The sequence below is a fragment of the Alternaria arborescens genome, assembly GCF_004154835.1.
Source record: "Alternaria arborescens strain FERA 675 chromosome Unknown contig_112, whole genome shotgun sequence".
Classification (NCBI taxonomy): domain Eukaryota; kingdom Fungi; phylum Ascomycota; class Dothideomycetes; order Pleosporales; family Pleosporaceae; genus Alternaria; species Alternaria arborescens.
Genome location: NW_021167967.1, coordinates 186 through 11,589, shown reverse-complemented (window position 1 = coordinate 11,589; position 11,404 = coordinate 186). Strand labels below are relative to the sequence as shown.

Genomic DNA, 11,404 nt, shown 5'->3' with positions numbered 1-11,404 from the left:
ACACATAGAAATAGAGGGTTGCGTAGGCTAATTAGCTCCCGTTAGAACGCGCGTTGGGAACTAATAATAAAGGCTTCTACTGTAGGGTGAGAGCAGCCGCAGTGCTAAGATGCAGGCGAACTAAAGCCCCCTGCTCTCTGACCTAGGCTCGCTAATCGCACACAAACCTAAAGACCCAGAGACCTAAACCAACGTCAGGTCCACCTTCACCCCCGCCCTAGCTATGTTACCATTTGATCTTAAGAAGAACGCTAAGACGCGCGAAGCACAAGCACACGCTAGATTAAGTAAGCCACAATAGGTCAAATTTTACGTAGGGCATCTGTATTAGAGCTAAAGAATGTAAGCCTAACAAGTTTGCAGCGATACACTACAGTTGAAGCCGATAGGCTTCTTGAAGCCGATCCGGAGTTAACGTAGCCTTCAATCCCTGATAATGTGCTTGCAGAGATACATTCTCGCGTTAACAGCCAACTTGCTAAGGAAGGCATCCCAGAAGTGCGTTACGACGTATTCAGCTGGCGTATAGCGCGAGCCATCCAATACCGCACGGCTCGTAAGGAGACTAGAAACGTATAGGGATAAGCCGTGTCTGACTAATGCAGCTAAGGACAAGGATGGGCCGAAGGCAAACCAACCAGCCACGTCCTAAGTGCTCTCGCGCACCGCGGGTACCTACTGTGCTATGTTTGACAATTCAATGCCCCTTGCACACAATCTACTTTCATGCGTCTTATTATAAAGCGGGGGCGATGTTCACTCGGATCAACCCGGCACTAAGCTAGCGCACTGGCTTCACCGTGCATTAGAGTACGACCAATAAGCCTTTTGTAGCCAAAGCCGTACTTCAATGGGCGGGAACGTACATAGAGTGAGATTTTAGCAGTCGCTCTCAGATAATTGCGCTATAGGCTCGTGAGAATTCAGCCTTGTTCACTTACCTTTCCTCGCAGCTATGTGCGATTCAGACCCTCTCTTGCGTTAGACCTTCCTCCGTGCCTGCTTTAGCTTTCTTGACTACTTTCTAATACGCAATGTCGTCCCTCCGCTTGAAAGGGGGAACTGGTCCTATAATTAGGTAACAGCAGATTGCGTAACAGCCACCATAGCGCAGAAGACCAAACCAAAACCATAGGATAGTGTCTTCGAACACGAAGCTAAGAAAGTCCTTCTTCGCATAATAGACGCGTTCGAGCTGCTTTGCGCAAGTTCTAGGTTCTAAAACAACCAAATTATATGCTGACGTAGTACAGGAACTTCTTTTAACTCCGATCAGCGAGGAATCCTTTAACATAAAGATTCAGTCTCATAGAGACAGCCGCTAGAAAATCAACCTAGTTCTACAGGACTTTCCGGACATCAAATCTCTTTTAGATTAGGGTTATGAGTTAGTGGACTTTCGTCCCTATTTCTAAGATATTTTGTCTGTAGCAGGAGAAACATACCACCCGGATCAGAGGGTCGATAAGTAAGTTGCATAATTCTAACACATGAAACGTCTGACAGTTGCAGGGTCATGAATCTCTGGAGCCAGGAGAAGGGCAAAGTCCTAGAGTGGACGTCTTACTCTCACCAATTAGTGGGCACGAAGCAAGCTCTGCAAGTCGAACAAGACACTTCACACGCACTAAGGCAACAGTTAGATGCCGAACAGAAGACTTCACTTCGACTTCGACAGCAGGTGCTGTATACCCAGATGCACGAATTCCTCCCTGGTACGACGGCTTCCCAATATGCGATGTATCCGCTAGAAAACCTGATTGCGCATAATCCCATATTATAGCAGTCCTCGCCGTTCTAGCTATCCGCGAATTTCCCTTGCATACATATTCGAGTACGGCAGATCCTCACGGGCAGACACGAAGATCACGACGAGGGATAGATGTGCATTTGATATCCGGTGACGATGGCAGTGGATAAGGTAGCAGACTTGTAATTATAGGAGGATATCCTGATGAACTACAAACACTCAAATATCATATTGTCTGGATTTCAATAACAATACTTTGGCTTCCTGCAAAAAATACCAACCTCACTTGCAGAGATGCGTTCCACAAGCCTGCCGTATCCTTAATGCATTTCGATACCTAGCATGCACTAGTATGCACACCAATAAGTCTGCAGAATAAGTCTGCAGGGATGCTGCAAGGTTTATAGGAGCAGAATACGCCTCTTGAGCTGCAATGCACGTCAACAGTTTAACAGGCCCCTCACTGATACTTAAGAACGAGCGAATAGATCGATACACTACCATAATGCAGAATGACTCGTCAATTTCGCACAACAGCGTGCCAACCTGGGGAGCGGCGCGGTCAGAAGTCGGAACAACCGGCGGACCCGGCAATACCACCCACATTGATCCCTAACCAGGCTACCAGAGCCACCTCACGCAAGAAATGAGACACTCTAATTGGGACTAGCTTAGGATGCAGCAAAAGCACGGGCTCCAACCCCAAGGCGCGGGCCTCAATCGTCATATCCACGGCTCGGCTATGGTGGACTCATTTTTTGCGTGAGGGAGGTGGAGCAGCAAAACCAAGGAAATGAAAACACTCACCAGTGTGTCCAATTAGATCTTCTAAAACTCTATGCGTGCTACACATCTGACTTAGGTGGTGCACAGTCGTCCCGTCTGTCAGTATAGCAATCGAATCAACCAAACAGCCAGTCGATGATACAAGCACTTCATGAGCCGTGACCGCAATAAGGGTGGCATGTTATGCCGCTCTGCGATGTGCTATAGGGCCTAAGCACTTAAGCGGAATATCCTTGTCCTCGTCTAACATTTGCGCCCTAGCGTTAAAATCCTTGTCCATGTCTAACCTGTCCACCCACCACTGCCTCGAGCATGTCCCTGACATAGCCCGTAAGCGGACTATTGTTAGACTTTGTGAAGGGATAGTAGGAAAGTTATCATCAAGTTGCTCCGTAAAGCGTACCCGCGGTGCATAACGCAAATGTTCTAACAACGACCTATTGTCGATAGTGATGGCTTTAGCCAGTCCTCTATATCCCGGGATCTCCTTATTAACGATGACTAGATTAATTAGCTGTTCTAGTCGTAGTGCTAAGGCATAAAATGTGCTCCTGAGACCTGCAGTTCGCCCAGACATAGTGCCGCCACTTGTCGCCCCTATCTAACGCAGGAATACCTAGTATTAGCTATAAAAAACCCCTTAAATGTCCCTGAAGTATCTATTTCTAATATCCAAAGCAAACATAGCACAGCACATTTCCATCCATTCATTACTTCAAACCAGACACCATAGTTGGAATCTCGGCGCAGCAACGCATGGGACTATCGTCAACTCTTCAGATGGAACTGTATCAACGCCACCATATAATAGCATTTCAACAACCGAACACGCCGCCGCAGATACGACTATTAACGAAGAAACCAATTCTAAAGCTCTAGCTGTTGACACAGAAATAGCAAAAACACTCGACATTTTGCGGCACATGCACAGCGTTATAGGAGCACACATTGTCGAGATTGAGGCAAACATCGCTGCAAGGCGCAGCAAATATTGTCTCGCTCCTATTACATACGCGTCAACTACAAAAGAAGCTGAATTTGCTTCTAGTCTAAGTCGCCGTCAATAGGAGATCTTTTATATAAGTGAGCTCCTTGTTGCACCATCTACTACAATAACAACTGGGCTTAGGAAAAAACCGCGAAAACGTTATCGACACATTGTAGAGCAAGTGGCATTTACAAATCATGGGGGGTAGTACCAAAGGAAGTCAAGGACGCTATGAAAGCGGAGGTAGATACGGAACTTGCAAAATTGAACATCGTCACACCAAGTGACGACATATATCTATGGCGCATGTCCAAGGTATTTCCACAGTCGGGGCGACTAAAGAAAAGAAGGCTAGATTAAGGTTCTGTGTAGATGCTTACGGAGAGCAATTCTATTATGTAGTCCACTTTGCCACACTTCGAGAAAACCTTAATTACATACTAAGTCTATCCATCATTTGCCCTAAAGACTCCATGTTAGGATTCAAAAGTAAGATATTATAGTCGAAGCCATGCGCTGCAGATAAGACCTCCTTCAGGACTATCCTTATGCCCCGCTCCTGCATAGAGCGAACGAACGACCTTGAGCTCGCGATAGGTACTTGTACATCTGAAGTGCCATGTAAAACAAGAAACTCTGTGGTAGTATTCAAGCTTTTTTCTCTTAGAAGGTTAATAGGATAGGATGCGTTCCACAACCTTCCCCATACCTTGAAACATGACGTCTTATACGCTGGCCACATTCCATCCGAAGGAAACCGTCCGACAGCGGGCGGGAGGTCGTAAAGCACGTTCAAAAGACTAAATAAACGAAATAAGCTTATCGCAGCTTTCTTAAAAACCACTTCGCGCTCCATGTATGGCCCGAAGTCGCGGCGGTACTCGTAGAGCAAGGGATATCGTAAATATACGCCCGATATGCGCTGTCCCCATTCCAGATAGATATAGAGACCTAGGAAACCACCAGCACTTTCGCCTGTAAGAACAAGCTTGTGTCTGCACCACCCCAGGCTCGGATAATAAGCCTTGACAAGCGTCTCAATACCGTCCTAGTCAAACAGATATGCCATAGCGTCATAGATATTATTAAGTATGTCTTCACTATTGCATTCTAGCAACCGGCGCCGGTTAAAAGTAATGTAAACGATCGGTCGTGTTTCAATAAGGTCTATCAGGGCTTGTGACTTCCAGGCTGGGTCCCACGGTGAGCCTATTGTCTGCTCTCGATTAGCAAACTTCTTGCGCTTCACACTAAGGTGTTCTTACTATGCCGCCGCCACCTATATCAATAATCACTCCGGCGTCTTTAACATCATGTGGAGATGCGGCAAGGCTTTTCGAGACGCTAATTGAGACCCGGAGGTCTAAAGACGAGCGCACCTCATACCCTTTTACCTTTCGTAAGTAGATATAGCCAAAATAGGAGCGCCAGGTCGGGTAGTGCGAAGAAACGCGTTTGTACGTCTTCTTATGTGTCACAAGCCTATCGAGCCAACGTGCGTTTCGTGCGTTGTGATAGAACTTCAGCTAGAAGTACTCTAGTAGATTAATCGCATCATGAAGGGACTCCCAGTTATCAGACCATGTTTTAATCGATCGCAAAAAACAGTATAGATCTACAACTGTGTAGAAGGCGAGGCCGAGCTCGCTAGAGCAAGAGGATATCACTTGTTCCTGTTAGCTAAGACACAAATTTGACAGAGGAGCTGTTACTAAGCGCAGTGTATAGGAATAACATGTATACTAGCATTAAAGCATTTGTCTGTTGCAAGGTTAGTGGGAAGGGGAGAAGTCTAGGTTAACTTAATGCTATACGCACCGAAACAATTAACACTTTCGTAGCAGCCTGTACTAGAAGCTCGCGTTGTAATCGTAGCTTAGGCCATGTTGCATATATATCCTCGGTATTCGCAACGAATTCGGTAAGCTTTGACATAACCGTGTGAGTATCGCGGGCAAGACTTTGAGCGTCATAGCTATCTCTTCGAAGACATAGTTCTTCGTCAAGGAGCTGCACTGCTTGTGACATGGGTATAGCATGACAAAAGAAGCTGTAGTCGGTCTTTAAGCAATAAAGCACAAACTCTTCGAAGGAGATCAGTGTTGTGACCTAGGTCGCCATCGATGACTGATTCAATAGTTTGCGAATGTAAAAGATCGGTGCTAATAGACTAAAACTTTGGAGGAAAAGAGCAGGGGGATGAAGGAACTAAGGGGGATGCCACTTAGGCCCTGGGGTGATCGGTTCTCTTCATCACCGAGCAGCTAAAGGACGGCTCTCTCGATCGCTGATCGCTACACCCTGTCTTTCGACATTCAGTGGCACTGGGCGATCCTTGTCATTACTGCACTAACTTAAAAGAGACATCCGGACCCTCGAAACGGCATGCTTTCAGAGGCGTAATAACACCTAGGTAGGCTTGGCAACAGGCAAGCTTTGCATGACCAGTTCCCCGGGAGTGTTTAACGAGGACAAACATCCAAGTTGCTATGCTCACCGATGATCCATGGCTTACACGAAGCTCTCTAGGTCTAAGATTTCGCGTTGTCTGGCCTCCGCATGCCGAACAGAAGCACTACATCGATACCAGGCCTAAAGGAAGCTAACCTGTCTAGTCTAGGAATAACCTTGCGAGAGTCGTTGCGGATCTATGCACCATCTGCCACCTTCCTCAAGAAATCAAAAACGAACGACTTTAAAAGCCTCAGCGCATAAGCTCCGTGGCCTCATGGAGCGTCATAGCGCGATCAAGCTCAACCGCTGTCAACAGTCACAACTTTAACCACTTCTCTATCGGCTGTACCTAGGTAGCATGCCTTCTAGCCTCGATGCAGACGATGACCACCGCTCCAGAGGCCTACGACATCCTAACTTGCCCACTATGGCTTCATCGCGACCGAACTCAAATCCATCACAAAGGATATACTCCCGTGAGGGGATTAGGTATAATGGGACATATGCTCGCTGCGGCCATGGACGTTTCGGAGTTGCGACGAAACACACATCACATTCCTTCATTCACGCAAAGAGGCTCTTAAATGGGAAGTATGTAGATGTAAAGAATATCAGCTTAGCCATGGTATACCTAATGTCAATCCAAGCGTGCCGGGACGCATGGTGTAACGGGACACATTCCCTTCCGGGCCTTCGGGTTACTCGCAGCGCACTTGTATGTAAACAAGCGCTATGCGCATCCATTCTGCAGCTCTTGTTCTCCTAACACATTAGTCTCCAACGCCAAAAAGCGCGTGGTGAACTGTGCTGTCGCTAATTCTGTCAACGTTGTCCCCAACTCTCCTCCAACACTCCCCTGTTCGTTCGCGACAGTACATATCTACAAAGATCTCAGTAGGCTTAAAAAGAAGCTAAGATAGCAAAGATTAAGACTGCAGTCTAAGAAAGTTGACTTAGGGTAATATAGGCACATCCCAGCAGTTTCTCCGCGCAGACAGCAAGATCGTCAAAACGCAACCCTCAGGACGTGCGCTGTTAGCGATACTTAGCATGCAGTAGCTTGCAGTAGCGTGCTCAGATCTCGCCGTATGCTATCGTAACAAATTCAGCGCTATTCCTATAGCACTTCGCTGCTAGAAATAGCTGTAGTGCGTGCTAGCAGCTTCTAGAAGCGTGCAAGTCAGCATGCTCTACTATAACGCCCTGTTACCTATCTATGTTATAGTTAGTCGTAACTTCTCTCTAGTAGAGGAAGCTAAGAAAAAGCAAAAACTATCCTATATTTATTAAGTAACGTAACATAACAACAGCTATCCTCTATAGCAGCTCTAGAATCTTCTCTACGCTAACACAAAGACTAAATATTCGTGTGCATCTCTGTCCCTCTCTATTATAGAGAGGATTAGAAAGAAAGAGATAAAGGAAAGAAAACTAGGTCTTTGCATTTATGCAACATACACATACAATTAACCTAAAGGTCTATACTACAAATCTATACTCTTCTAGACCCAACACCTACGCCAACTATAGTCCCACTCACAGACAAGTGCGATAGTCGATACTCTAACGGCACCTATAGCATGTTATTACTAGCATGCTAAATCTATATCCTGTCTAAGCTAACGCCAGTGCCTACGTACAAGGGACGCGCAGGTTCTTTAAGATCTGTTATGCTAAATGTCTCTAAGCTCTAAGTATCGATAGACCCGATTTCAGTAAGGAGGCGAGAACTGTTGCGATCGAACGATAAATGGAAGAGAACTTTGCCAACGTCAAGCGTGTGCACACACGCGCCGGTGCTCGCATCCCACATCTTAACGGTCCTGTCGTGGGACGCTGACGCCAGCCGCGTCGAGTCGTGCGAGAAGGCCACCGAGCTGACTTCATTGCTATGGCCCTTAAGCGTCTGCACACACGCGCCACTGCTCGCATCCCACATCTTAACGGTGCTGTCGTAGGACGCTGACGCCAGCCGCGTCGAGTCGTGCGAGAAGGCCACCAAGCTGACCCAATGGCTATGGCCCTTGAGCGTCTGCACACACGCGCCGGTGCTTGCATCCCACATCTTGACGGTCCTGTCGTAGGACGCTGACGCCAGCCGCGTCGAGTCGTGCGAGAAGGCCACCGAGGTGACTGTACTGCTATGGCCCTCGAGCGTGTGCACACACGCGCCACTGCTCGCATCCCACATCTTAACGGTGCTGTCGTAGGACGCTGACGCCAGCCGCGTCGAGTCGTGCGAGAAGGCCACCAAGCTGACCCAATCGCTATGGCCCTCGAGCGTGTGCAGACACGCGCCGCTGCTCGCATCCCACATCTTAACGGTGCTGTCGCCGGACGCAGAGGCCAGCCGCGTCGAGTCGGGCGAGAAGACCACCAAGGTGACTGTACTGCTATGGCCCTCGAGCGTCTGCAGACACGCACTCCATTCCTCGCTTAGAGTTGGCCTAATGCTGATTGCTTCTAGCTCTTCGTGCTTAAACAGCTGTCTGACGAGACTACCTGTCGGGCTAAACAGCAATGCGGATGCATAGGTCTGAAGAGGGTAGCCCTCAATTGCGCCTTTGTGGTACATGATAAACCGCCGTGCGTCTTAAACAAGCTTAGCAAGTCTGTCTTAGTCGCACATCTCCTGCTAGTGTTAGCATTAGAGTTAAATTAAAGGTACATAAATCTCGTGCGACACACCTGCATAAGTGACCATAGTTTTTCCATAGAGACGACGCCTTTCCCTACGCTGTGACACAGACTAAGCGCTTCTAGCCAGTAAAGATACTTCTCCCTCAGAAAGTTATACACGGCTCTCATAGGGAGGCCAGCAACACTGTTTGCCCAAGATTCAGGCTTAGAGTCGTGCAGATGATCGATCCAGTAGACGCACGGGTAGCGCGATGCTGCTAAAGGGTCCGCATGCGGTGGTTCGACGTTCTCAATAGCGCTTCCGAGCGATTTCAAGCTGTACATATCTCTATGCAACGTCGTAGACAGATACGCCAGCGATGTCAAAAAGACACCCCGATGGACGTCTTCCGCACCGTTTGGAAAGACCTCGTGAGCCGCCTTTTCGAAGAGGAAGTCCTTAGCAGATTGATGCACAAAGTACACTGTGTCTTCGCGGACGGTCAGGAACGATCCACAAAGGTCGATGATTTCTCGCACGTCACTGCTAACATCCTTAAGCTGCTCGACGAGTTCGACTAGTTCACGAATGGTCACGGGTCGATACAAAACCGCGGTCGAAGCTAGTACGCAGCGACAGATGTCGGCGTCGTCCGACTCGCTCATCTGCTGCATCATCCGCTTGTACAAGTCGTCTAGCCCAGGCGGGAACACGGCTAACTTCTTCAGCACATGCCGATTCGCCGTCCTCTTAAGTTCTTGGCACACCAACGCAACCCAAAGGAAGGTGCCGTTCGCGTTCGTCGTTAAGTGCTGGCGCACGGCGTCTTGAACCTCTGCCTTATACTGCTTCTCTTGCGCCAGCTGATCCACCTTTCGCTGTATGAAGATGTCAACTGCGGCCGCAACCGACTCTGCGTTTAGCTCGAGGCTTAGTTTTTCTTTGTGCCCTGCCCGCTCTAGCTGCGCTTCGATGTCTGGCCAGTTGCGACTAGAAATAATCCATTTGACATGAGAAGATACCGATGACTGCTTTGCGACAAACTCTAGCAGCATGGGTAGATCAGTGATGCACTCATCTAGCGCGTCAATGATTAGGTATGTCATCCTTAGGCTTGGATCTTGGAGCACAGCCTCGAAGACCTCTACCAAGACTACCCAGGCATTCGCGTCTTCGAACATGGCTTTGCCGGCGTGGTCGTGCTTCGTGCGGATGTGTGATGCAAGCGATGGTTGCTGAGTTACAAGCATGTACAACAGCCCTCGCAGCACGGCCGTGGCGCCATTAATGCGCGCGTCGGTTGCTTGGCAGAAGAAGTGTGAGACCGTAGCGTTTTTTGTTGCCTTCTGTAGTTCGTTGATAATGCCGCACACCAGCATCGTCTTGCCTTTACCAGGATCACCTTTTATCTATAGTAATCGGCTGTGCGTGTCCTGCTGCCATTGTTGGAATGTAGTGTTATCGAGGACCCAGCGGTACGAGTCTGCTAGCAGTCCGCCTTTGGTCTCCTCGATACGCTTCTTGTCCTTACGAGGGTCGGTAGCATATAAGTCCCGAAGACACTCTTCCTGCTTCCGACGGCACTCTCCTTGCTCACGGATCTTGTCATGAAGCCGTCTGAACGCTTCCTCTCCGCCTTCGCCATATACAGGCGCAATGTCTACGTCGAAGATGCCAGACAATGAGTACGCTGCATCCTCTTTGAGCTTTGTGTGCCGGTTCTGTCTCCATCGAAGCCGCTCTTCGACGCTAAATTGAGAGAGAGGCGCCCCCTCGAGCGCTTCGTATGGGATCGCTGTAACTTCGTGGATTTCGGACTTTAGCGATATCTTATCACCGAGTTTGCACCATTCGCGCGAGAAGAACTCGACCACGCTGGGTGCGAGAAGCTCCTGGAGCGTCCAGCCTCGGGTGAACCATCTGCTTCGCTGAAGCTTAGATTCACAAGCTTGCGGGCTCCAAACATCTGACAAGGTGAAGAAGCGCCGAATCGTGCTAGGATGCCAGCGGAGTATAGGTTGAACGACTAGGAATATCCAGATCCAAGTAAACCATCGGCTTATCTGCAGATCGGATCGATGCACGCTGCGCTCTAGGTTGGTGTTCGAAGCTTGGCTCGAGACATCCGACAGATAAACATAACATCGAGCCGAATCGCGGTACCAGCGGAACATGGAGTCGATGGCCAGCGAGAGCTCAGCTTGGTTTTCTTTGTTGATGCAGCAGGTATCGATCCAGAAGTACTCCAGCCCATCTCTTGAAGCTTGTTCTCCGCAGAAACGGATCTTCTTATAGCCAGGCTTGTCCTTGCCACTACTCTTCGTAAGGTCCGTGAAGGTCACCTCCTCTGTGTCCGTTCCCCATGTATGCGAAAGTATGGCGTAGGGGGGTATCGCGTTATCGTCGAAGCTGGCGAAGGTAAGGCGGCCATCGTCTTCGTACTTTAGAAGCCGCATCGACTCGTGTAGGTGTGTGGTAAGCGCGCAACGGAAACAAGACAATGCTGAATGCGGCAGCCTGATGGAAGTGCAGCAATTGACTCTCCTACACCTTTTCTAGTATAGCTTACAGAAGGGAGGGCAAAGAGCCAGCACAGTACCAAGGTGGGCAGGTCTGTAGCAGAATGCAAGCTGCAGCAGTATAGGATCTAGAGGGATCGCCTGTTGTTGCACTCTCGGTGTGGTAAGGGCGTCGCATCAGGCTGGAGGCGGGGAAGGCGTGGCTGAACGTACGCGCAGCACGTCAGCTGCAAGGCTATCCTGCAGCGTTCAGAGTGGCATCTCTAAGACGACAGATGGACCTGTTA

General features: G+C 48.9%; 3 protein-coding genes across 3 annotated transcripts; all 3 read right to left on the bottom strand.

Annotated features, from left to right (window-relative positions):
* Positions 1–7,668: 7,668 nt before the first annotated feature.
* AA0111_g12825 (hypothetical protein) lies at positions 7,669–8,553 on the bottom strand (the record flags this gene model as incomplete). Its single annotated transcript, XM_028646854.1, has 1 exon — positions 7,669–8,553. The coding sequence occupies one exon, from the start codon at positions 8,551–8,553 to the stop codon at positions 7,669–7,671; it is 885 nt and encodes a 294-aa protein (XP_028499571.1).
* A 42-nt stretch (positions 8,554–8,595) lies between these two features.
* AA0111_g12824 (Vegetative incompatibility protein) lies at positions 8,596–9,977 on the bottom strand (the record flags this gene model as incomplete). Its single annotated transcript, XM_028646853.1, has 2 exons — positions 8,596–8,610; positions 8,667–9,977. 2 exons carry the CDS (start codon positions 9,975–9,977, stop codon positions 8,596–8,598), a joined length of 1,326 nt encoding a protein of 441 aa, XP_028499570.1.
* A 30-nt stretch (positions 9,978–10,007) lies between these two features.
* Positions 10,008–11,054, bottom strand: AA0111_g12823 (hypothetical protein; the record flags this gene model as incomplete). The annotated part of the gene is made up of 1 exon (XM_028646852.1): positions 10,008–11,054. One exon carries the CDS (start codon positions 11,052–11,054, stop codon positions 10,008–10,010), a length of 1,047 nt encoding a protein of 348 aa, XP_028499569.1.
* Between the last annotated feature and the right edge of the window lie 350 nt (positions 11,055–11,404).